This window comes from Armigeres subalbatus, chromosome 2 (assembly GCF_024139115.2).
Source record: "Armigeres subalbatus isolate Guangzhou_Male chromosome 2, GZ_Asu_2, whole genome shotgun sequence".
Lineage (NCBI taxonomy): Eukaryota > Metazoa > Arthropoda > Insecta > Diptera > Culicidae > Armigeres > Armigeres subalbatus.
The window spans coordinates 362,905,667-362,929,310 of NC_085140.1; the positions used below are offsets into that span (position 1 = coordinate 362,905,667).

General features: G+C 38.7%; 3 protein-coding genes and 1 long non-coding RNA gene across 4 annotated transcripts; 1 reads left to right on the forward strand and 3 right to left on the reverse strand.

Annotated features, from left to right (window-relative positions):
• Nucleotides 1-316: 316 nt before the first annotated feature.
• Nucleotides 317-2,002, reverse strand: LOC134217171 (inosine triphosphate pyrophosphatase). The gene is made up of 2 exons (XM_062695950.1): nt 1,638-2,002; nt 317-704 (listed from the first exon to the last, which is right to left on the reverse strand). Exons 1-2 carry the CDS (start codon nt 1,873-1,875, stop codon nt 376-378), a joined length of 567 nt encoding a protein of 188 aa, XP_062551934.1. The 5' UTR covers nt 1,876-2,002; the 3' UTR covers nt 317-375.
• Nucleotides 2,003-2,774: 772 nt separating this feature from the next.
• On the reverse strand, nt 2,775-9,118 carry LOC134217172 (uncharacterized). The gene is made up of 4 exons (XR_009980934.1): nt 8,943-9,118; nt 6,464-6,660; nt 6,201-6,404; nt 2,775-3,226 (listed from the first exon to the last, which is right to left on the reverse strand). It is a non-coding gene; the product is annotated as an uncharacterized LOC134217172 (long non-coding RNA).
• A 613-nt stretch (nt 9,119-9,731) lies between these two features.
• On the reverse strand, nt 9,732-10,313 carry LOC134217173 (uncharacterized). The gene is made up of 2 exons (XM_062695951.1): nt 9,940-10,313; nt 9,732-9,862 (listed from the first exon to the last, which is right to left on the reverse strand). Exons 1-2 carry the CDS (start codon nt 10,298-10,300, stop codon nt 9,795-9,797), a joined length of 429 nt encoding a protein of 142 aa, XP_062551935.1. The 5' UTR covers nt 10,301-10,313; the 3' UTR covers nt 9,732-9,794.
• A 7,872-nt stretch (nt 10,314-18,185) lies between these two features.
• On the forward strand, nt 18,186-21,288 carry LOC134213008 (large ribosomal subunit protein bL28m). The gene is made up of 3 exons (XM_062691452.1): nt 18,186-18,519; nt 18,649-18,790; nt 20,498-21,288. The coding sequence occupies exons 1-3, from the start codon at nt 18,499-18,501 to the stop codon at nt 21,178-21,180; spliced, it is 846 nt and encodes a 281-aa protein (XP_062547436.1). The 5' UTR covers nt 18,186-18,498; the 3' UTR covers nt 21,181-21,288.
• The last annotated feature ends 2,356 nt before the right edge of the window (nt 21,289-23,644 follow it).

The following is a 23,644-nucleotide window of genomic DNA, read 5'->3' on the forward strand; positions in this document are numbered from 1 at the left end:
AAGGATCGACCGCTACGTTTGATAGTTATGAAGAAAATGGTACATCGAACCATATAAGCCCCACATAAGGTTGGTGTCTTGACTAAATGCGAGAAAGGCAGCATCACTACTCGGTGAATTAAAATGGGGTTTTCTGATGCAAATAGAGTAACCAGAACCTCAAATTAAAAATGAAACCCGTTAATTTGAATGAGGTACCGTTCAAATTTTCGGGGGTCCACGGAACAATTTTTGATGAAGATGGTGAGGCTACTTTACTAACGAAACAGGCCTCTAGCGATCTTATACTTCTACCTTTCGAAATAAAAGTGTGGCATTAGTGTATTTACAGGTATATTTATCAAAGCAAAATTTATTTATAATTATGAGATTTCATTAATGGTTCTCTGCTAAGAAATGATCCCTTAGTTTATCCAGCGCGCGAAACCTATGAGAAATTTCATTTTTCTTTTCTTTGGGTAGCTCGGCATAGGTTTTATCGTAACCTTTGGGCTGGAAAATGGGATCCCATCCAAAATCACGGCAGCCGCGCGGGTATACTATGTCTCCTTCGGTGCGTCCCTGGAAAAGAACTACTTCCGAGTCTTCAGAGGAAGCGTATGCGAAGGTGCAGACGGCTTGAGCTGATTTATCCTCCCAACCGTTCAACAGGTTATGCAATCCTTCAGGCTCCAATTTTTCGAGGAACCATTTAATGTATGGACCTAGGAATTAAAAAAAATCAATTTGCTTAACAACTCACTAAATGTAGCTTCACACTTCGAGAAAATTTTGCCCTATTTAAAACATGTTGTAGCAATAGTATCGGGAAAGATTCCGGAATTGCGAGGTTACCTTTGAAGAAACCTTATGGCCCAGACAGTAGATGCATAAGTATTAGATTGCTGATGTCGTTCCTGTTCGCGTGACTAACATCTAGGTCACTTTGGTCTGGCAGCCAAAGTACCGGTACTACAAGTGTCAAGCCAATCTCGGGTACTTATTCAAAAGGACGTATGTGATTTTGTAAACAAAGATTCAGACGTCGATTTGTCCGATCTGATTGCCCTCCCACGCAAACCATCACCATAGACAGATAGGGGGAGGCTCCGGCTACCTGTTAATGGTGTTGGTTTGCGTGGGAGTGCCATCAGATCGGACAAATCGACGTTTGAATCTTTGTTTACAAAATCACATACGTCCTTTTGAATAAGTACCCGAGCAATGTTGATGATGAAACAATAGGCCTTTTCATGTGACACTGCCGAGGCTGCACTTGTTTACAACCGCTGAACAGGCCTGCAAGTCCGAAGCTGTCACATTCATAGAAGAACTGTCAATTGACGGTAAAATCAGCTGATATTAAACGTCTCGTGAAAAGGCCTATACATGCACTACATCATGATGCATAATAAACGGCCAAGTTAGGCTTGTGGAAACATATTTTGGCAAAATGCTTTTAATGACTACAGCGCCACTAGCGTTCTAGTACTTATGCTTCTACTGCCCAGCAGAAAACCGAAATGGGCGATTAGCGAAATTGGATTTTTCTGACAATCCGTTCGGTAAACCTAACTTCGGAAGTGGTGCGCTGTTTTCATTTGGTGATGCATACAGTGCACTACTTCCGAAATTAGTTTTCTTATGTAAATACCTACCCGGTAATCCTTTTAACGCATTGAAGCATAAGCATGTGTCTTCAACAAGAACCGGCCCTCTTACATGCCGAGCTGCTTCCATGCACTTTTTCCTGCAAATATCGTCCACCTCTCCTTGCAATTCCGGCAAGTCCAGTTTCACGGGAAGTAACTCACGCGGAAACTTTGGTCCCAGTATGGCTCGTACTTCCTCTAATTTCTTTGCATTTCCAGTTACGAATGATATCGGACGGGCCATTTTTCTTAAAATGATTAATTTATTTATTGAACAATGTTATCTAAATGACGAAACCGACAAAACGGACTGAAGAACATTACGAACAAAAAATGATTAAAACCGGCTGATTTTTGTTTTGTCAAATGACAGCTTTGCCTTTTCGCATGCATGCAAAAAGTTTGTCACATGAAAAGGCTTATTTTCGTTTACAATTAATGTCGCACGACAAAAACTATTTATGTCGTGAACGCATCCCACAATCAATGGTCAACATATACGCTACACAGCAAAAAAAGTTGTTGAATATTACATCGAATCAGATGCAACCCACTGAATCCATCGGTTGTTGAATATTACATCACACGATGTACACGAGAACACTCTGCGTAATAAATGGGAACGATGTAATATTGTTTCCGACGTACTAAATCAGACGACGTAATCAAAGCGATGTAAAATTAAGTGACGTATTACAGTAGGATGTACTAGTACTATAGCATATGAATGATAGGATTTCCTTGTTTTTCTTTTAAATATAGTGCTTTCAAATTTTCATTAAATAAAATTTTGATTTATTTATTTTATTTTTTTTTTCATTTTAAATATTGTTTTTTTTGTGATTTCACCGGAAGAGGTTATCAGCGAGGTTACATGTAATAAACAAACCATCCTAAGGTTCTGTCTCATTTGGAGAATTAAACTGAAATTAAACTTAAAAGTGACATTTCAATAATTATCAAATAACCCTGCTCGCAGAGCAAGATTACTGACAGATATCGAATCATTTTGCATCGATGTCTTATTGGAATTGCTGGGTAGCACCATCCATTCTTATGACCGGGTAATTTTATAATTTTCGAACTGTCACTTTTAAGTTTAATTCTCAAATGAGACAGAGCCTAAACAGTGTTCCCGTTTATGTCGTAATGCGATGCTCTTATAAGTTGCTAGTTATAAAAAGTTGTTACCGTTGAATCCGAGCCGGTGACAAGCGCGGTGTCATCATCATCAATGGACATAGCCCGCAGTCATCATTGAAACGCAATATGAAAAAAATGTATAGCCCGGGACATCCTGGCTACGATCTGGCGATGGGCTAAACAATAGGATGTCAATAGCCTGGTTGAATCGCGACGTTACAGTGCTGGTGTATGATGCTCCTCCGTTATTAATTCCATGTTCTCCAATGTTCCTATCGCTGAACCGCGTATTTGCCGGGGATCACAGTTGATAGTAGATTCCATATAATCACCTCCAAACGAAAATGTACGATGCTATCAGTGGCCACGAATCTGCTCCAACTGTTCGACAATGTTTCGTTCCACGGCTTAAGGAGTTGCCGCAAAGGGTTTGAAGAGGGCAATGCATCGACCTTAAAAATAAAAAAATATTAGTATCAATGGCAATGAATTATTGGCAGTGGCTGATTTTCTACCCGCCGCTACCACATCCAAGTGCTATAGTATATGCGCCAATAGCCAGCATGAGTTAACCGCCAGAAATTTGTATGGCGAAAGACATCTAACGCGGGTTTTCTCAAAATTAGGAACTTTTTATGAAAAACTATTTGGTACCGGTTATGTAGGAAGGTGTCCGCTACTACGCCTACCAAAAATTTTTGCGTTGAAGATGTTAAATTTTGAGAAATCGAGCCTTAGATGCCTTTCGCCATACTGATTTCAGAGAGTTAACTCCTAGTGTGCCGCTGTAAGTACGCTCAAAGCAGGCGATTCATTATTGGCAGCGGATTTTTTCTGGGGTTCCGAACGAAATCTTTCTATAATTCCAAACGGAACAGTCTGGAGGCAATGTATTTTGGAATTCCATTTGAGTTCATCAGAGTTTCTGAACGGAAACCCTTTGCAAAGTATTGCGAACGGAAACATTTTTAGGGTTTCCAAACAGAATCCTTTGGGGTTTTCAAAAGGAATCCTTCGGGAATTCTGAATCTAATCCTTTGGGGGTTCAGTATGAATAATCCTTTGAGGTTTCTGAATATAAATCTCAAAGAATTATATTCGGAATTTTCAAAGCAATAATGGGAATGATATTCTTATGGCTCCTGGGCTGCTCGGGTTCAATCTGGCCACATCGGCCATAATCCTGGGACCTCCCGAATGGTCATTTCCTAAATTAAGTCAAAATAAGTCGTGTGACACCTCAAACTTCATGATTTTACAAAACAATGATGGGAATAATATTTTCAGGGTTCCTGGGTCACTCAGATTCAATCCGGCCACAATCCGGGCGACCTCCGGAATGGCCATTTCTTAATTTCTGTCAAAATAGGTCGTGCGACACCTCAATCTTTATGATTTCACAAAGCAATAATGGGTATGATAAGTTTGGGGCTCCAAGGCTACAAAGGATCAATCTGGCCAAATCGCCCATAATATGGGGACCTCCGGATTAACAAAATTAGTCAAAAAAGTCGTGTAATGATGGAAATAATATTTTTAGGGTTCCTGTGCTACTCTGGTTCAATCCGACCGCAATCCGGGGGATCTGCGGAATGGTCATTTACTAAATTGAGTCAAAATGGGTGTTGCGACACCTCAATCTTCATGATTTCACAAAACAAAGATCAAAATGATATTTTCAGGGTTCTGGGCTACTTTGGTTTAATCCGGCTACAATCCGGGAGGGCTCCGGAATGGCCATTTCCTGAATTGAGCCAAAATAGGTCGTGCGACACCACAAACTTCATGATTTCACAAAGCAATGATGAGAATTAATTTTTCAGGGTTGCTGGGCCACTTGGATTCATTCCTCTACATCGGTCATAAACTGGGGACCTCCAGAATTACCATTTCCTAAATTATGTCAAAATAGGTCGAGTGATACCTTAAACTTCATGATTCCACACAACAATGATAAGAATATTTTTTAAGGGAAACTTGGGAAATCTCCGGAATGGCCATTTATTATAATCCGGAGGACCTCCGGAATGGCCATTTCCTAAATTGAGTCAAAACAGGTTGTGTGATACCTCAAACTTCATGATTTTACAAAACAATGATCGGAATGATATTTTCAGGGTTGCTGGGCCACTCAGGTTCATTCCGGCCACGATCCGAGGAAACTCCGGAATGGCCATTTCTAAAATTGAGCCAAAATAAGTCGTGTGACACTTTATAGATTCACAAAACAATGATAGGAATGATATTTTTCAGGTTCCTGGGCCACACGGGCTTAATTTGGCCACAATCCGGAGGACCTCTGGAATGAGCATTTCCTAAATTTAGTCAAAATAAGTCGTGCATCTCAAACTTCATAATGGCCACTTGGATCCAAAAGGCCCAGTGACCCTGAGAATATTATTTCCAACATTTTTTTTTTTTTCAATTATAAAGTTTTAGTGTCACACGACATATTTTGATTCAATTTTAATGTTTCCGTCACTGACGTCTGTAAGGGCTTTAAAAAATTAGAACTGTACTGCCGTGAATCGCATATCTGTCCCATCTTTGCTGGGTCTCCTATTCATATGGGACAAATATGCGATTCATGGCAGTGTTGTCCGAATCTGAATACCTGGATTGTGGCCGATGTGGCCGGATTGAACCCAAGTGGCCCATGAACCCTTAGAATATCAGTTACTGTAAAATAATGATGTTTGAGGCGTGACACGATCTGTTTTGACGCTATTTAGGAAATAACCATTCCGTGAGTCCTCCGGATTGTGCCACTTTTGTACCGGATTGAACCCGAGTAGCCCAGGAACCGTAAAAATATCTTTCTCAGCATTGCATTGTGAAATCAAGAAGTTTGTGGTGTTACTCCTAATGGCCTAATCCGGAAAGGATTCCACTCGTAATCTCCAAAGGACTCAGCTCTAAATCCCTAAACTTTTTTCTTCAGAATCCATAGGATTCCGCTCGGGATCCCCAAAGGATGCTGCTCGGAATACTTACAAGGATTTCGCCCGAAATGCATAAACTATTCCACTTGAAATACTCTAAATATGACGCTTTGGTTCCCCAAACAATTTAGTTTAAAATTTCAAAGATTCTGCTTGGAACCTCTAATAACTTTTACTTAGAATACCAAGAATATTCAGCTTGAAATCCATAAAGGATTCTACTGGGAACCATATAGGATTTCGTTCAGAGTTTTTTTTTCGTTTAAATTTCTCAAGGGTTCCCTTTCAGAATCTCAAAGAATTTCAATCAAAATCCCCTGAAGGTTCGGAATCCGCAAATGATTTTGATCAAAATTCCTTCAAAATGATTGATGAAGATTACGGAATCCCCGAACGATGTTGTTTAGAATCCTAAAAGTATTATGTTTGGATTCGAATATGTTGAGAAAATCATTAGAAGATCTTCTTATTACTAAGTACTTACGTTACATCCGGTCCTTTGTACATCATCTTGGAGCTCGAATACATCAATGTACGCCAGTCCGTTCTTCTTAAAATGAGTCCTTTAAACCGGCACATCGACTCGGGTATTTTTACCCGGGGGAACAAGTCGTGGTATCTAAGGTGGCCCATACAGATTTGTCTATGATCGTTATAAAGTTGCCGTGCACGTAAGTGATGACCACATCTGAATAGAATTGGGGATAAAAAATATACTCACCCATAATTAGTATAAAAAAAACTTACCAGAAAAGACAATTACGAACATTTTATTCCACACTCAAAGTTGTAAACCGGGTTCTTGATGACGATCTGATGGGTATAAAAAGCAAGAAAAGTGACCGTGGAGATCATTTACGCCCCTTCGTAGAATGCGTAGTTGGCGACGTGCAGTCATTGACCAAGCAAAACAAGGACAACGCAGAGGCCACTCCGGCATTAGCCTGGAAAAAATGGATAAAGGTAAAACTACAATTACTAATATTTATAATCAGAATGAGTTGAGTATTTTGACCAACATTATACAAAGGAGATATTTTTTTGACCAACGTTACATTTGAGAGAGAAAATTTCCGTGGTATCTAATCACAAATTCTGCATCTTTATTGATACATACATAAATAAAACACTCAAATCATTATTTATCGGGATCAACTTTTGAACAGAAGATTATCGAGATCAACTTTAGAATAGTAGACTCTCTGGGGGTCTGTAATAGTTAATTGCTCGACGCTTCATTTAATTTCCATATTCCGTTGCAGGATGCTCTTCTTCTCTATTGTATCCTATTCAGAGTACGCCATTAATTATAAAAAATCTCACGATTAAAAGTAACTTGATGCTAATCCTATATTTATTGAGATAAATGGCGTAATCTGAATAGGCTATTATAGACCTCCAAAAAATGTATTCCTATAACAAAAACTCGTGTTTATTATCGTCTTCGGGGGTGATAATGGGTCACTGTTTTAACTACTTAGAATGCATGTATTTGAGCGAAAGAAGAATAAGCAAAAAGATTTTTTTCAACGAATTCGCTATCCAACCTTCAAACTGCCGGTGAGAGCGATGACCTTGGCAATGACCCATTCTCACTTCCCAGACACATTGTCAATCCCGATGACGATATTTAACAAAATTGTATCATCAATGTTTACTTCTTCTTCTTATTGGCATTACATCCCCACACTGGGACAGAGCCGCCTCATAGCTTAGTGTTCATTAAGCACTTCCACAGTTATTAACTGCGAGGTTTCTAAGCCTAGTTACGATTTTTGCATTCGTATATCATGAGGCAAACACGATGATACTTTTATACCCAGGGAAGTCGAGACAATTTCCAATCCGAAAATTGCCTAGACCGGCACCGGGAATCGAACCCAGCCACCCTCAGCATGGTCTTGCTTTGTAGCCGCGCATCTTACCGCATGGCTAAGGAGGGCCCCACACATCAATGTTTACATTCCATTATCTCGTTAGAATGAAATATGTTTTATTATTTTTAACAACTGTAATTATGTTCACTAATTTACGTTATGCTATAATTACCGTAAGCGTCTCTTATTCTACGCGGCTCCTAATTCTGCGCAAAGTTGGCAACGAAAACGTACCAAAATTAATGAAATATTTCTGTAAATGCTCGAAATCATACATGGAACATAATATTACATAGATTGAGTTTTTATTATTGTGCGCAGAATTAGCAACAATATAGCAATTTTCAAATCAATCAATAAGATGTGTTGTTAGTCGATTCAATTAAAATAGTCATGATTCATATAAAAGATATTTTAGTTACTAGATAAAGATTGTCGCTTCGGTTCCCTTTGTTCTGCTGTCCGGAACATGTTGGGTACCAAGCTGTCAAATCGTATGGATTTTCCTTCTTTGACATTTAGCTCCCCTATCCTCGCCAGCAGAACATGTTCCGGACAGCGACGACAGCAACAATCTTTATCTAGTAACTAAAATATCTTTTATTCATATACATTCCTGCGTACTATAGACACACATCTGCTACATAAAGATATTCATAAAAATCATTACTGTTTCTTAATAGATGTTGTCTTAAAAATGTCCTAAATGCGCAGAATATGGTACTTCCACGGTAATACTTACCTTAATTTGAAAAGATATTTTAGTTACTAGATAAAGATTTTCGCTGTAGTCGTTGTCCGGAACATCTTTTGCTGGCGAGGATAGGGGAGCTAAATGTCAAAGAAGGAAAATCCATACGAATTGACAGCTTGGTACCCAACATGTTCCGGACAGCAGAACAAAAAGAACCGAAGCGACAATCTTTATCTAGTAACTAAAATATCTTTTTTAATTTGCATAAACAAAAATATTGTAAATCTGTTGCTGCTTTAGACTTGAAAAACTCAAATATTTAGAATTCCATCTTGTGACCGAATTTGTACGAAAAGAACCTAGTCCAAGTTTCTAAATTATTATTCGTTTTTGTAGCTAATAGTCTATTACTAGCTTTATCTCTTAGGGAAGATCCATTAATTACGTGGCGCAAAAATTGGCAATTTTCAACCCCTCACCCGTATGTCACACTTTTTGTATGAATCATTTAAAAATTTTGTACGGATTGTCACACCCTCTCCCCCCTCTTAGCGTTATGTAATTTCTGGATGCTCCCTTACATTAATGATAGGTGTGCGAACTTTAACATAAAGTGATAAAGAGTTGTAAACTGGATAGGCTGTTGCTAACTCACCCGACAAATAATTCAACGTGATGCTGCATGCCGGCAATCAACATAGTTTGGGTGGAATTACCTCACAAAGCCATAACAAATGGGTTCCATATCGTTCGACCGGCATACATGAAACACATTTGAAATCCAGCGCTTCCGGAATTTTCGACTCTACTTCCACCATATCAGCGTGCCTCAAGCCTGCACAGCAAAAAATAATGTAATGTTCATCGATGTAATTTGCACGATGTACCAAAATTTCAATGTAAATCCAAATTCATAATGCATATTAACATTTAATTTGATGTAATTTCACATTGCTTGGAAATTACACAAAAGCAGATTCACCAATTTTCCTCACGTCGCATTTGCGTAATATTGGATTGTCAAAACATCGAATATTACACAGAAAAAGATGCAACCAATAGGATAAAACAAAATTGTGTGAATTTACACAAAATGGATACAATATTGTATCCGTTAATAATATAATTTTCTCGCAACACTGCGGACCTGACGTCTGACCCGTCGCGTCGGTTTGTGCTGTGCTGTTTATCGCCATCGTCGCCATGTTGTTTTGGAAGCACAGCCAAGATTTTTACGTTTTTCACGCGGTTTCGATAGTTATTATTCGCTTTAAATTCGTGAGTTTAGTTTGTTCAGTAAAAACCGTTTTTAATCAGGTGAAAAATTTACCATCAAAATGGATATTGGAGATCGGAAAGCTCTACGTGTATTTTTCATTCCTACGGCGACGGCAAAGGAGGGAAGAAGAAAAAGGGCGGATTACAGGCCGTGAGCATGCCGATCTTGAAGGTAATCCTTGGATACGAAGTGCCAACGCAAATCCGCCGCCAAGCTATCCCGCTGACTTCAAGATCTGTATGTGGATTCAATGGCCAAGATGGGCTCGGGTAAAACCGTTTTCTTTTTTGATTCCACTGTCCGAGAAATAAAAAACGGAATATGTATCAAGTTCGGTGCGATTTTGATTCACAGTTTGTGGCAAACTACATACATGCTGCCGGATGTGATCGTTGCCAAACCAGACCGAAACTCAGCGGTGCAGTTTTGTGTTCATGATGATGATGATTTTTCGAGATGAAGTTTTGCGAGCAGCTGACGAAGACATTGTGAAGGTTTCCCGAGGAAAAGCAGGTGGGCGTGTTCCGTGCACCGGTGTTGAAGATTATGGTCGACTTTACGAATGCAGGCTTCAGTGATCGCACGCTGATCTGGTTGGATGTGGAGTCGAAAATTCCGGAAGCGCTGGATTTCAAATGTGTTTCATGTATGCCGGTCGAACGATATGGAACCCATTTGTTATGACTCCGTGAGGTAATTCCACCCAAACTATGTTGATTGCCGGCACGCAGCATCACGTTGAATTATTTGTCGGGTGAGTTAGCAACAGCCTATCCAGTTTAAATACAACTCTTTATAACTTGATGTTAAAGTTCGCACACCTTATATGTATCATTAATATAAGGGAGCATCCAGAAATTACATAACGCTAAGAGGGGGAGAGGGGGTTTACCAAAGTGTGACAATCCGTACAAAATTTCTAAATGATTCATACAAAAAGTGTGACATACGGGTGAGGGGTTGAAAATTGTCAATTTTTGCGCCACGTAATTAATGGATCTTCCCTAAGAGATAAAGCTAGTAATAGACTATTAGTAGACTATTAGCTACAAAAACAAATAATTTAGAAACTTGGACTAGGTTCTTTTCCTACAAATTCGGTCACAAGATGGAATTCTAAATATTTGAGTTTTTCAAGTCTAAAGCAGCAACAGATTTACAATATTTTTGTTTATGCAAATTAAAAAAGATATTTTAGTTACTAGATAAAGATTGTCGCTTCGGTTGTCCGGAACATGTTGGGTACTAAGCTGTCAAATCGTATGGATTTTCCTTCTTTGACATTAAGCTCCCTTATCCTCGCCAGCAAAAGATGTTCCGGACAGCGACTACAGCAAAAATCTTTATGTAGTAACTAAAATATCTTTTCAAATTAAGGTAAGTATTACCGTGGAAGTACCATATTCTGCGCATTTAGGACATTTTTAAGACAACATCTATTAAGAAACAGTAATGATTTTTATGAAAATCTTTATGTAGCAGATGTGTATCTATAGTACGCAGGAATGTATATGAATAAAAGATATTTTAGTTACTAGATAAAGATTGTCGCTGTCGTCGCTGTCCGGAACATGTTCTGCTGGCGAGGATAGGGGAGCTAAATGTCAAAGAAGGAAAATCCATACGATTTGACAGCTTGGTACCCAACATGTTGCGGACAGAAGAACAAAGGGAACCGAAGCGACAATCTTTATCTAGTAACTAAAATATCTTTTATATGAATCATGACTATTTTAATTGAATCGACTAACAACACATCTTATTGATTGATTTGAAAATTGCTATATTCTTGCTAATTCTGCGCACAATAATAAAAGCTCAATCTATGTAATATTATGTTCCATGTATGATTTCTAGCATTTACAGACATATTTCATTAATTTTGGTACGTTTTTGTTGCCAACTTTGCGCAGAATTAGGAGCCGCGCAGAATAAGAGACGCTCACGGTAATTAGAGCATAACGTAAATTAGTGAACATAATTACAGTTGTTAAAAATAATAAAACATATTTCATTCTAACGAGATAATACGTGGAATGTAAACATTGATGTGTGGGGCCCTCCTTAGCCGTGCGGTAAGATGCGCGGCTACAAAGCAAGACCATGCTGAGGGTGGCTGGGTTCGATTCCCGGTGCCGGTCTAGGCAATTTTCGGATTGGAAATTGTCTCGACTTCCCTGGGCATAAAAGTATCATCGTGTTAGCCTCATGATATACGAATGCAAAAATCGTAACTAGGCTTAGAAACCTCGCAGTTAATAACTGTGGAAGTGCTTAATGAACACTAAGCTATGAGGCGGCTCTGTCCCAGTGTGGGGATGTAATGCCAATAAGAAGAAGAAGTAAACATTGATGATACAATTTTGTAAAATATCGTCATCGGGATTCGGGATTGACAATGTGTCTGGGAAGTGAGAATGGGTCATCGCCAAGGTCATCGCTCTCACCGGCAGTCTGAAGGTTGGATAGCGAATTCGTTAAAAAAAATCTTTTTGCTTATTCTTCTTTCGCTCACATACATGCACTCTATTATACATGCATTCTAAGTAGTTAAAACAGTGACCCATTATCACCCCCGAAGACGATAATAAACACGAGTTTTTGTTATAGGAATACATTTTTAGTGGTCTATAATAGCCTATTCGGATTACGCCATTTATCTCAATAAATATAGGAATAGCATCAAATTACTTTAAATCGTGAGATTTTTGATAATTAATGGCGTAATCTGAATGGGATATAATAGAGAAGAAGAGCATCCTGCAACGGAATATGGAAATTAAATGAAGCGTCGAGCAATTAACTATTACAGACCCCCAGAGAGTCTACTATTCTAAAGTTGATCTCGATAATCTTCTGTTCAAAAGTTGATCCCGATAAATAATGATTTGAGTGTTTTATTTATGTATGTATCAATAAAGATGCAGAATTTGTGATTAGATACCACGGAAATTTTCTCTCTCAAATGTAACGTTGGTCAAAAATATCTCCTTTATATAATGTTGGTCAAAATACTCAACTCATTCTGATTATAAATATTAGTAATTGTAGTTTTACTTTTATCCATTTTTCCAGGCTAATGCCGGAGTGGCCTCTGCGTTGTCCTTGTTTCGCTTGGTCAATAACTGCACGTCGCCAACTACGCATTCCACGAAGGGACGTAAATGATCTCCATGGCCACTCTTCTCGCTTTTATACCCATCGTCATCAAGAACCCGGCTTACAACTTTGAGTGTGGAATAAAATGTTCGTAATTGTCTTTTCTGATAAGTTTTTTCATACTAATTATAGGTGAATGTATTTTTATCCCCAATTCTATTCAGATGTGGTCATCACTTACGTGCACGGCAACTTTATAACGATCATAGACAAATCTGTATGGGCCACCTTAGATACCACGACTTGTTCCCCCGGGTAAAAATACCCGAGTCGATGTGCCGGTTTAAAGGACTCATTTTAAGAAGAACAGACTGGCGTACATTGATGTATTCGAGCTCCAAGAGGATGTACAAAGAACCGGATGTAACGTAAGTACTTAGTAATAAGAAGATCTTCTAATGATTTTCTCAACATATTCGAATCCAAACATAATACTTTTAGGATTCTAAACAACATCGTTCCCCGGAATTCCCCGTAATCTTCATCAAGCATTTTGAAGGAATTTTGATCAAAATCATTTGCGGATTCCGAACCTTCAGGGGATTTTAAATGAAATTCTTTGAGATTCTGAAAGGGAACCCTTGAGAAATTTAAACGAAAAAAAAAAACTCCGAACGAAATCCTATATGGTTCCCAGTAGAATCCTTTATGGATTTCAAGCTGAATATTCTTGGTATTCTAAGTAAAAGTTATTAGAGGTTCCAAGCAGAATCTTTGAAATTTTAAACTAAATTGTTTGGGGAACCAAAGCGTCATATTTAGAGTATTTCAAGTGGAATAGTTTATGCATTTCGGGCGAAATCCTTGTAAGTATTCCGAGCAGCATCCTTTGGGGATCCCGAGCGGAATCCTATGGATTCTGAAGAAAAAGTTTAGGGATTTAGAGCTGAGTCCTTTGGAGATTACGAGTGGAATCCTTCCGGATTAGGCCATTAGGAGTAACACCACAAACTTCTTGATTTCACAATGCAATGCAGAGAAAGATATTTTTAGGGTTCCTGGGCTACTCTGGTTCAATCCGTTACAAAAGTGGCACAATCCGGAGAACTCGCGGAATGGTTATTTCCTAAATAGCGTCAAAACAGATCGTGCCACGCCTCAAGCATCATTATTTTACAGTAACTGATATTCTGGGTTCATGGGCCACTTGGGTTCAATCCGGTAACATCGGCCACAATCCAGGTATTCAGATTCGGACTACACTTCTGTGAATCGCATATTTGTCCCATATGAATAGGAAACCCAGCAAAGATGGGACAGATATGCGATTCACGGCAGTACAGTTCTAATTTTTTAAAGCCCTTACAGACGTCAGTGACGGAAAAATTAAAATTGAATCAAAATATGTCGTGTGACACTGAAACTTTATAATTGAAAAAAAAAATGTTGGAAATAATATTCTCAGGGTCACTGGGCCTTTTGGATCCAAGTGGCCATTATGAAGTTTGAGGTGCACGACTTATTTTGACTAAATTTAGGAAATGGTCATTCCAGAGGTCCTCCGGATTGTGGCCAGATTAAGCCCGTGTGGTCCAGGAACCTGAAAAATATCATTCCTATCATTGTTTTGTGAATCTATAAAGTGTCACACATCTTATTTTGGCTCAATTTTAGAAATAGCCATTCCGGAGTTCGCTCGGATCGTGGCCGGAATGAACCCGAGTGGCCCAGCAACCCTGAAAATATCATTCCCATCATTCTTTTGTCAAATCATGAAGTTCGAGGTGTCACACAACCTGTTTTGACTCAATTAAGGAAATGGCCATTCGGAGGTCCTCCGGATTATAATAAATGGCCATTCCGGAGATTTCCAAGTTTCCTTAAAAATATTCTTATCATTGTTGTGTGGAATCATGAAGTTTAAGGTATCACTCGACCTATTTTGACATAATTTAGGAAATGGTAATTCTGGAGGTCCCCAGTTTATGACCGATGTAGAGGAATGAACCCAAGTGGCCCAGCAACCCTTAAAATATCATTCTCATCATTGCTTTGTGAAATCATGAAGTTTATGGTGTCGCACGACCTATTTTGGCTCAATTCAGGAAATGGCCATTTCGGAGCCCTCTCGGATTGTGGCCGGATTAAACCAGAGTAGACCAGAACCCTGAAAATATCATTTTGATCTTTGTTTTGTGAAATCATGAAGATTGAGGTGTCGCAACACCCATTTTGACTCAATTTAGAAAATGACCATTCCGCAGATCCCCCGGATTGTGGTCGGATTGAACCAGAGTAGCCCAGGTACCCTAAAAATATTATTTCCATCATTACACGACTTTTTTGACTAATTTTGTTAATCCGGAGGTCCCCATATTATGGGCGATTTGGCCAGATTGATCCTTTGTAGCCTTGGAGCCCCAAACTTATCATACCAATTATTGCTTTGTGAAATCATGAAGTTTGAGGTGTCGCACGACCTATTTTGGCAGAATTTGAGAAATGGCCATTCTGGATGTCCCCCGGATTGTGGCCAGATTGAACCCAAGTGACCCAGGAACCCTGAAAATATCATTCCGATCATTGATTTGTGAAATCATGAAGTTTGAGATGTCGCAAAACCTATTTTGACTTAATTTAGGAAATGACCATTCGGGAGGTCCCCGAATTATAGCCGATGTGGCCAGATTGAACCCGAGCAGCTCAGAAACCATAAGAATATCATTCCCATTATTGCTTTGAAAATTCCGAATATAATTCTTTGAGATTTCTGTTCGGAAATCTCAAAGAATTAGATTAAGAATTCACGAAGGATTCCTTTTGAAATCCCCAAAGGATTTTGTTTGGAAACCCTTAAAACTTTTCCGTTCGCAATACTTCCCAAAGCATTTCCGTTTATAAACTCTGATGAACTCAAATGGAATTCCAAAATACATTGCCTCCAGACTATTCCGTTTGAAATTATAGAAAGATTTCGTTCGGAACCCCAAAAAAAATAATTCGCTGCCAATAATGAATCGCCTGTTTTGAGCGTACTTACAGCGGCACACTAGGAAATAACTCTCTGAAATCAGTATGGCGAAATGCATCTAAGGCTCGATTTCTCAAAATTTAACATCCTCCTTTTGGTAGGCGTAGTAGCGGACACCTTCCTACTTAACCGGTACCAAATAGTTTTTCATAAAAAGTTCCTAATTTTGAGAAAACCCGCGTTAGATGTCTTTCGCCATACAAATTTCTGGCGGTTAATTCATGCTGGCTATTGGTGCATATACAATAGCGCTTGGATGTGGTAGCGGCGGATAAAAAATCAGCCACTGCCAATAATTCATTACGATTGATACTAATATTTTTTTTCTTTTTAAGGTCGATGCATTGCCGTTCTTTAAACCATTTACGGCAACTCCTTAAGCCGTGGAACGAAACATTGTCGAACAATTGGAGCAGATTCGTGGCCACTGATAGCATCGTACATTTTCGTTTGGAGGTGATTATATGGAATCTACTATCAACTGTGATCCCCGGCAAATACGCGGTTCAGCGATAGGAACATTGGAGAACATGGAATTAATAACGGAGGAGCATCATACACCAGCACTGTAACGTCGCGATTCAACCAGGCTATTGACATTCTATTGTTTAGCCCATCGCCAGGGCCGGGCTATATTTTTTTCATACTGCGTTTCAATGATGACAGCGGGCTATGTCCATTGATGATGATGACACCGCGCTTGTCACCGGCTCGGATTCAACGGTAACAACTTTTTATAACTAGCAACTTATAAGAGCATCGCATTACGACATAAACGGGAACACTGTTTAGGCTCTGTCTCATTTGGAGAATTAAACTTAAAAGTGACAGTTCGAAAATTATAAAATCACCCTGTCATAAGAATGGCTGGTGCTACCCAGCAATTCCAATAAGACATCGATGCAAAATGATTCGATATCTGTCAAAAGTAATCTTGCTCTGCGAGCAGGGTTATTTGATAATTATTGAAATGTCACTTTTAAGTTTAATTTCAGTTTAATTCTCCAAATGAGACAGAACCTTAGGATGGTTTGTTTATTACGTGTAACCTCGCTGATAACCTCTTCCGGTGAAATCACAAAAAAAAAACAATATTTAAAATGAAAAAAATTAAATAAATAAATCAAAATTTTATTTAATGAAAATTTGAAAGCACTATATTTTAAAAGAAAAACAAGGAAATCCTATCATTCATACGCTATAGTACTAGTACATCCTACTGTAATACGTCACTTAATTTCACATCGCTTTGATTACGTCGTCTGATTTATTACGTCGGAAACAATATTACATCGTTCCCATTTATTACGCAGAGTGTTCTCGAGTACATCGTGCGATGTAATATTCAACAACCGATGGATTCAGTGGGTTGCATCTGATTCGATGTAATATTCAACAACTTTTTTTGCTGTGTGCATTCGTGAAGTCGACCATAATCTTCAACACCGGTGCACGGAACACGCCCACCTGCTTTTCCTCGGGAAACCTTCACAATGTCTTCGTCAGCTGCTCGCGAAACTTCATCATCATCATGAACACAAAACTGCACCGCTGAGTTTCGGTCTGGCTTGGCAACGATCACATCCGGCAGCAAATATGTAGTTTGCCACAAACTGTGAATCAAAATCGCACCGAACTTGATACATATTCCGTTTTTTATTTCTCGGACAGTGGAATCAAAAAAGAAAACGGTTTTAAACCGAGCCTATCTTGGCCATTGAATCCACATACAGATCTTCAAGTCAGCGGGATAGCTTGGCGGCGGATTTGCGTTGGCACTTTGTATCCAAGGATTGCCTTCACAAGATCGGCATGCTCACGGCCTGTAGTCCGCCATTTTTCTTCTTCCCTCCTTTGCCGTCGCCGTAGGAATGGAAAATACAGGTAGAGCTTTCCGATCTCCAATATCCATTTTGATGGTGAATTTTTCACCTGATTAAAAACGGTTCTTACTGAAAAAACTAAACTCACGAATTTAAAGCGAACAATAACTATCGAAACCGCGTGAAAAACGTAAAGTCTTGACTGTGCTTCCGAAACAACATGGCGACGATGGCGATAAACAGCACAGCACACACCGACGCGACGGGTCAGACGTCAGGTCCGCAGTGTTGCGAGAAAATTATATTATTAACGGATACAATATTGTATCCATTTTGTGTAAATTCACACAATTTTGTTTTATCCTATTGGTTGCATCTTTTTCTGTGTAATATTCGATGTTTTGACAATCCAATATTACGCAAATGCGACGTGAGGAAAATTGGTGAATCTGCTTTTGTGTAATTTCCAAGCAATGTGAAATTACATCAAATTAAATGTTAATATGCATTATGAATTTGGATTTACATTGAAATTTCGGTACATCGTGCAAATTACATCGATGAACATTACATTATTTTTTGCTGTGTACGTAACACCAAACAAATCAGATTTTAAACTGTAACTATAATGGCCCGCCGCAGATGTAATGTAAATAATAAATGGAGTTTTAATAAATAAATTTCGATTTATTTTGTAGAGTCTATACTCTACAAAAGACCCTACAACGTATCTATCGGCCCAGTTGAAATGAAAGTTAATATGCAAAACGTGCAAAGCGACAAAACTTTCGTGTTACGTAATATTCGTAGGCCCCGATCGGATGACAGCTGCCAAAACTTTGGCATGTCAAATTCAGCAGCAATATTTTCAGAACTTTTAATTTAACTCGAGTGATTATTTTTCTTCACAATTATTTCCGGTAGAAATTTGCGAAACATTAAATTTGAAGAACATACTGTTATCTAGAAGCGATTATCAATGGCGTCCGCCACACCACAGGTAATTAAGTAGTATATTTATTCCAGTATAACATTTTTTCAGCAGCAACGTTGTTCGGTAATCACTCAATGTGTTTCGTCATCCTTTTGTGCAAACTTGAAATGCGCGTCAACAAACTTTTGTTTACAGGGAGCCAGCCTGCTTTACGGACTTCGTAAATCGAAAAAGTTTACCAAAGGCTGGGGGGCACAGCTTCCGGTAGCATACAAAAAGTTTTGGGACGAATGGAAGAACCAGCAACCAGCAGCTGTCCATTATGTTCCGAAAGACGGTATGTAGTTTTCATTATTTTCCTTACTGCTGACAAAAGGGTAGAGCATACATAATATATGGTGTTTATGCTATAGGTGCATTTTCCAAAGTTGGTGGTCGCGAATCCCTTTCATAATAATAACACAGGCAGGCGGATGCGATCACCACTTTGAGAAACTATTAAAGTCAGGAAGCATTAAGAACATTCGAAAATACAGGTAGACTGATATTACTTTTTTGCCTTCCTCGTACAACAAAGTTGTATTGAAAGGCTATCAATTCATTTTAACTTTTTATAGGAAGCTCGGAGGGCCTATTATTTTATATAACAAATGATGCGTCAATTAAAAAGCACAGGAGCACGTGTGGTATGCATTACACAGGATTTTGTTTTTACATGATTTTTTTTCGCTCGTATTTTTGATCGTGTGACTTCAATTTGCCACCAAACTGTTCGCAATATGTTTCAAAAAATCCAGAATAAATCAAAGAAAAATCACATGATAATTAATATACGTTAAACATTTAGGATGAGTGGAAAATTGAGAAAATGTAAATCGCGTAAAAACAAAATCCAGTGTATTTCATTTGAATAGCTGATGTGAATCGTAATAAAAGAAATGAACACCGTCTTCGACCAGAGGTCATACAGACTGAAAACTTAACAGTTAACACCTAGCATGAGACAATGGATAGGACAGTAGAGAATTTTTCGATCACAAAAAAAATTCTCCTTATCATGGTTGGAATCGAACCCACACTACATAGCACATGCGCTTCGGCGATTGACTTCGCCAACCGCACGGCAACGAAGCCTACAATTTATGACGCGAACCGAAATTGATTTTTCCATTATTTAAAAACAGTTACAATATTACTATGCTTTGAACAGAGTATGTCGAAATGACTTAGGTGCTTGCCAGAGTAAACGCGATGTGCGATGCGACGCGACGCGCCTCTCGTAAAAGAATAACAATGATTATCAATGAACTGTCAAATCGCACTGTCGCGTCGCGTTTTCTCTTTCTTCAGCATTATTGCATGCATACCTATATGTAGTTTCTCACTAAATCGAAATGTTTTCAGTACATTTACGAATATTTCTTAGTATTTTTTTTTGTCGGAATACGTATTTTGGACTTGTAACTTATGAAAAATGAACTTCGGACTTTGTTTTGTTTCCACTATAATATGTTTTTTGGTTTATAGTTCCAGGTAAAACTGACTAGAACCCCGGGCTGGCTTATAGCTTATATTCAGGTTATGCAATTTATGGTAATAAATATGTCAAAGAGTAACTTGATGCCAATCCCCAAACATTAAATTTTCTTTCTAATAATTAACTCGATAACTATTTTAATAAACGGCGTAATCTGAATAGGCTTTTACAGATTATAGGCTATTTTTATAGATCCATGTTGAAAAGCTAAATTAAAATGTCTCTGTTTTGAGCTATTAAGGGTTCGAATGGGCGACCCATCTTGCCCCATCCTACAAAGAGTTTGTATTTAGAGCTATTCCTTTTCCTTTTACCGCACTAGCATGAACTTGTCGGCACTTTGGCGCGGAGCTTCTTTTCAATGCCGCGTCCACGCAAGTGCGATAGGGAAAATCCAGTATCAAATGGAGTGACGCCCTCGGGCATGCGTGCGTTACTTCATGTGATGCTGTATATAATACAAAGTGCCTATGCACAATACTTATTGTTTATCATTCTGTCTTTCAGGGATGTTCCAACGAGAAGACGTAACTGGGTTAATAACCCCAATCCAGAACGTGCCACTGCCCCTGATTGACCCCCCAGAAGCACACAGTGGAATCTGGGGTGGAGAAGCCATTGTGAAGGGCTTCCAGAAGCGAAACCCGTACAAACGTCGAGTTCCTCATTTTTGGGTTCCAGTCTTGAGACGTTCTGTTGTGCATAGTCAAGTTTTAAATGAGTACATGGCGGTTACCGTTACCGATCGTACGCTGGATCAGATCCACGACAACCATGGTTTCGATCACTACCTGTTGAAAACTCCAGCATGCGATTTGCGCTCGATGCTGGCGATCAAGCTGAAGAAAAAAATCCTCATCGATTTGTTGGCAGGATGTCCGAAACTAGCCTCCCAACCGGAAAAACAGCAGGCTGTTCTGAAAGAGTATGCTTGCTATTTGTCGCAGTACACACCGGAGGAAATTGAGTGGTATGGGTTAAGTTACGTTGAAGCTATTCACAAAATAAAAACCGAGGTCGAGTCCAAAGAGGACAAACGACCGCATAAGCTGATTTTTCGCCAAAAGCTGATTGAACAGCTGAAAGAGGCCGGTATCAGCGAAGCACAAGGTAACACCGAAGAATTGAAAGCAATGGAAGACTCCGGCTCATGGCTATCGAAGCTTAGCTTCAAGCCTAAGAACTGGTAGAAAATCAGTAAGCAAAAACAGATCAGTTCTAAATTTGTATGCTTATTAGTAGAAGCTTACCTGGTCAGGAAGAGAAAACTAAATAGAGTTTATTCCATTTAAACCAAAGCACGTTCGAAACGACTTGTTTATTTTTAGGGCAATTTATTTCAATAGAAATGAATGAAATTACTGTACCGTCTGTCCCCTTATTTTCATCAGCTCCTAATTACGTTCACGCAAAATCAAATATCAAATAACTATATTCGTATGTCTAAAAAAAACTGTATATTGTAGCGAAAGACTATCATTTAACTATGGACTCAAAAGTTATGACAAAAATACTACTTTCCATAATACACCGAAAAGTTGCCGATACTGCTAGGTGCATTTATTAGGGGTTTTCCTAAATAATTTCTGACTACACTACTGCAAATAAATGAAAGCATTGGTTTTTCGTTATGTAATTGCAGATTTGATTTTTTCCGGTGCCTCTTGAGGATTCGATTATCCGTAGTGAACAAAAACGATACTCTGGATAATCGAGTCCGACCTGTATTTGCTTCATATCGATTTCATCGCTGATTAAAATAACTTGAAACGCATATGTTATTTAAAAATAATTTACGCTAACATGACAAGCCAGTCTTGGCTGAAAGTCTAATGAAGATTTAAAAAAAAAATACGCTTGTTATAAATGAACAATATATTTGTTCTAACCAGGTTCTAACCATATTTATGTTTGATGCCAAAACAAACTGACATTATGTTTTAATTTAGCTCTAATATGTTTCTACCGTACATTTTTCTGCGTGCATGATAGACAGAGGCTCAAAAGAGGACAATGTCAGCCATCCACCACAAGTTTGTGTCGGTGATGATGAAATCTATAGCGATACCAGCAAAGCAACTCGGAGACGCATTGTGGTAAGAAATCGTACGTACTTTGGACTACGAACGTTTATGCAGCAATATAACGCCTCGAAAAAAAATTTATTGCAGTAACTAACCGAATATAAATATGTTCGCATTAACGATTGCGCCCTAATACCAGTTCTAAGCTTCTATGCACAGTACAGGAGGTTTGATCGCCAGTGACAGGCATACGGGGCCTTGGTTGGGAGAAACATCCATCGTTCAAACCGTGAAAATACGACTGCGACTGCGGGCACGTACACCCAAAACAAAAATGTATGACATTCATTGCATTAAGCATGTTGTATCAAATCTCGCGTGCAATCCGCCCAGAGAATGTTATATTTGTTATGCCAGCCCTCGGGCATACGCGCGTTACTTCATGTGATGCTGTATATAATACAAAGTGCCTATGCACAATACTTATTGTTTATTATTCTGGCTTTCAGGGATGTTCCTTGAAGCAAATCTCGCATGCAAACCGCGCAGAGAATGTTATATTTGTTATGCCAGCTTATTGCATTATGTCGTTTTATTTGCTTCCATTCAATACATCTAAACGACTTTCGTTGGTTCCTCCAGCAACAAGTATATGCATCATGTACAGCAATATAACTTTGACTCACACATTCTTCACAAATATAGACGCGCTTTTAAAAAAAATAACATATTGTGCCTTGCAACAAAATGACAACTTTTGTGATCATTTTCCATGTCTTCCACAGATCTGAAAAATTTATCCGCAGTACAAAAAGCACATGCTATCAAAGCATTCACCGCTACAAATCACCACGTGGCGGTCAAATTTTCAAAATTATCAAAGTAGCTTTTTTGCTGCAGGTATGTTTTTTTAGGCGACTATCTGGCGCTTATTTTTGGTTGCGGCAAATGTGGGGCTGTTCACAAATTTCATAACGCTGTAGAATGAGAAAGGGAGTCAGGCCGAGCGTTACGATTCATACAAAAACTGTTACGAGGGGGAAGGTGGGGTTGAACGAATTCCGCTTGTCTGTTTTTCGGTGGTTCAGTCCATATAAATATATTTGAATGTGTGTGTGCATAGTATGTATAAAGATTCTACTTGAGCGACTGAGCGTGTAATAGGAATCGTAAGCACGGGATCAGTACAAAAGGCCGAACCACAGAAGGCCGAATCACAAAAGGCCGAAAATGTTCTAGCATACCACAAAAGGCCGAAAACCCAGAAGGCCGAACCACGAACGAATGATATAAAAGGCCGAATCTCAAAAGGCCGAATAACACAAAAGGCCGAATCATTACAAAATGTTTCAATCTTTCAATTAAGAGAACTTGGAATATTCACAAATTTACGTTTACTTTTATTATGCTGCCCCATTAAGAAAAACTTGTCCACGTATTTTGAAACTACAAAATACCAACAACAAGTTGAGGTATTTAACGTCAGTTCAACGTCGAGGCTCAATCTTTCAATTGAAAGAAGTTGTATGACGGTGTTTACAGAGTCAATTTGATTCCTTGCATAATAGATCAATCTTCATTGCAGTAATGAAAGCATGAACATACGTATAAATATTATCACTTTAAAGTA

What these genes read in the sequence shown, in the direction of transcription:
- LOC134213008 (XM_062691452.1), top strand. Translation starts at nt 18,499, where the DNA reads ATGGCGTCCGCCACACCACAG. An exon ending in TGGCGTCCGCCACACCACAG is followed by an intron (nt 18,520 to 18,648) that starts GTAATTAAGTAG and finishes TTTTGTTTACAG; the next exon opens with GGAGCCAGCCTGCTTTACGG. An exon ending in CCATTATGTTCCGAAAGACG is followed by an intron (nt 18,791 to 20,497) that starts GTATGTAGTTTT and finishes TCTGTCTTTCAG; the next exon opens with GGATGTTCCAACGAGAAGAC.
- LOC134217171 (XM_062695950.1), bottom strand. Translation starts at nt 1,875, where the DNA reads ATGGCCCGTCCGATATCATTCGTAACTGGAAATGCAAAGAAATTAGAG. An exon ending in TGCGTTAAAAGGATTACCGG is followed by an intron (nt 705 to 1,637) that starts GTAGGTATTTAC and finishes TTTAATTCCTAG; the next exon opens with GTCCATACATTAAATGGTTC.
- LOC134217173 (XM_062695951.1), bottom strand. Translation starts at nt 10,300, where the DNA reads ATGCTGCGTGCCGGCAATCAACATAGTTTGGGTGGAATTACCTCACGG. An exon ending in ACGATCACATCCGGCAGCAT is followed by an intron (nt 9,863 to 9,939) that starts GTATGTAGTTTG and finishes TTTCTCGGACAG; the next exon opens with TGGAATCAAAAAAGAAAACG.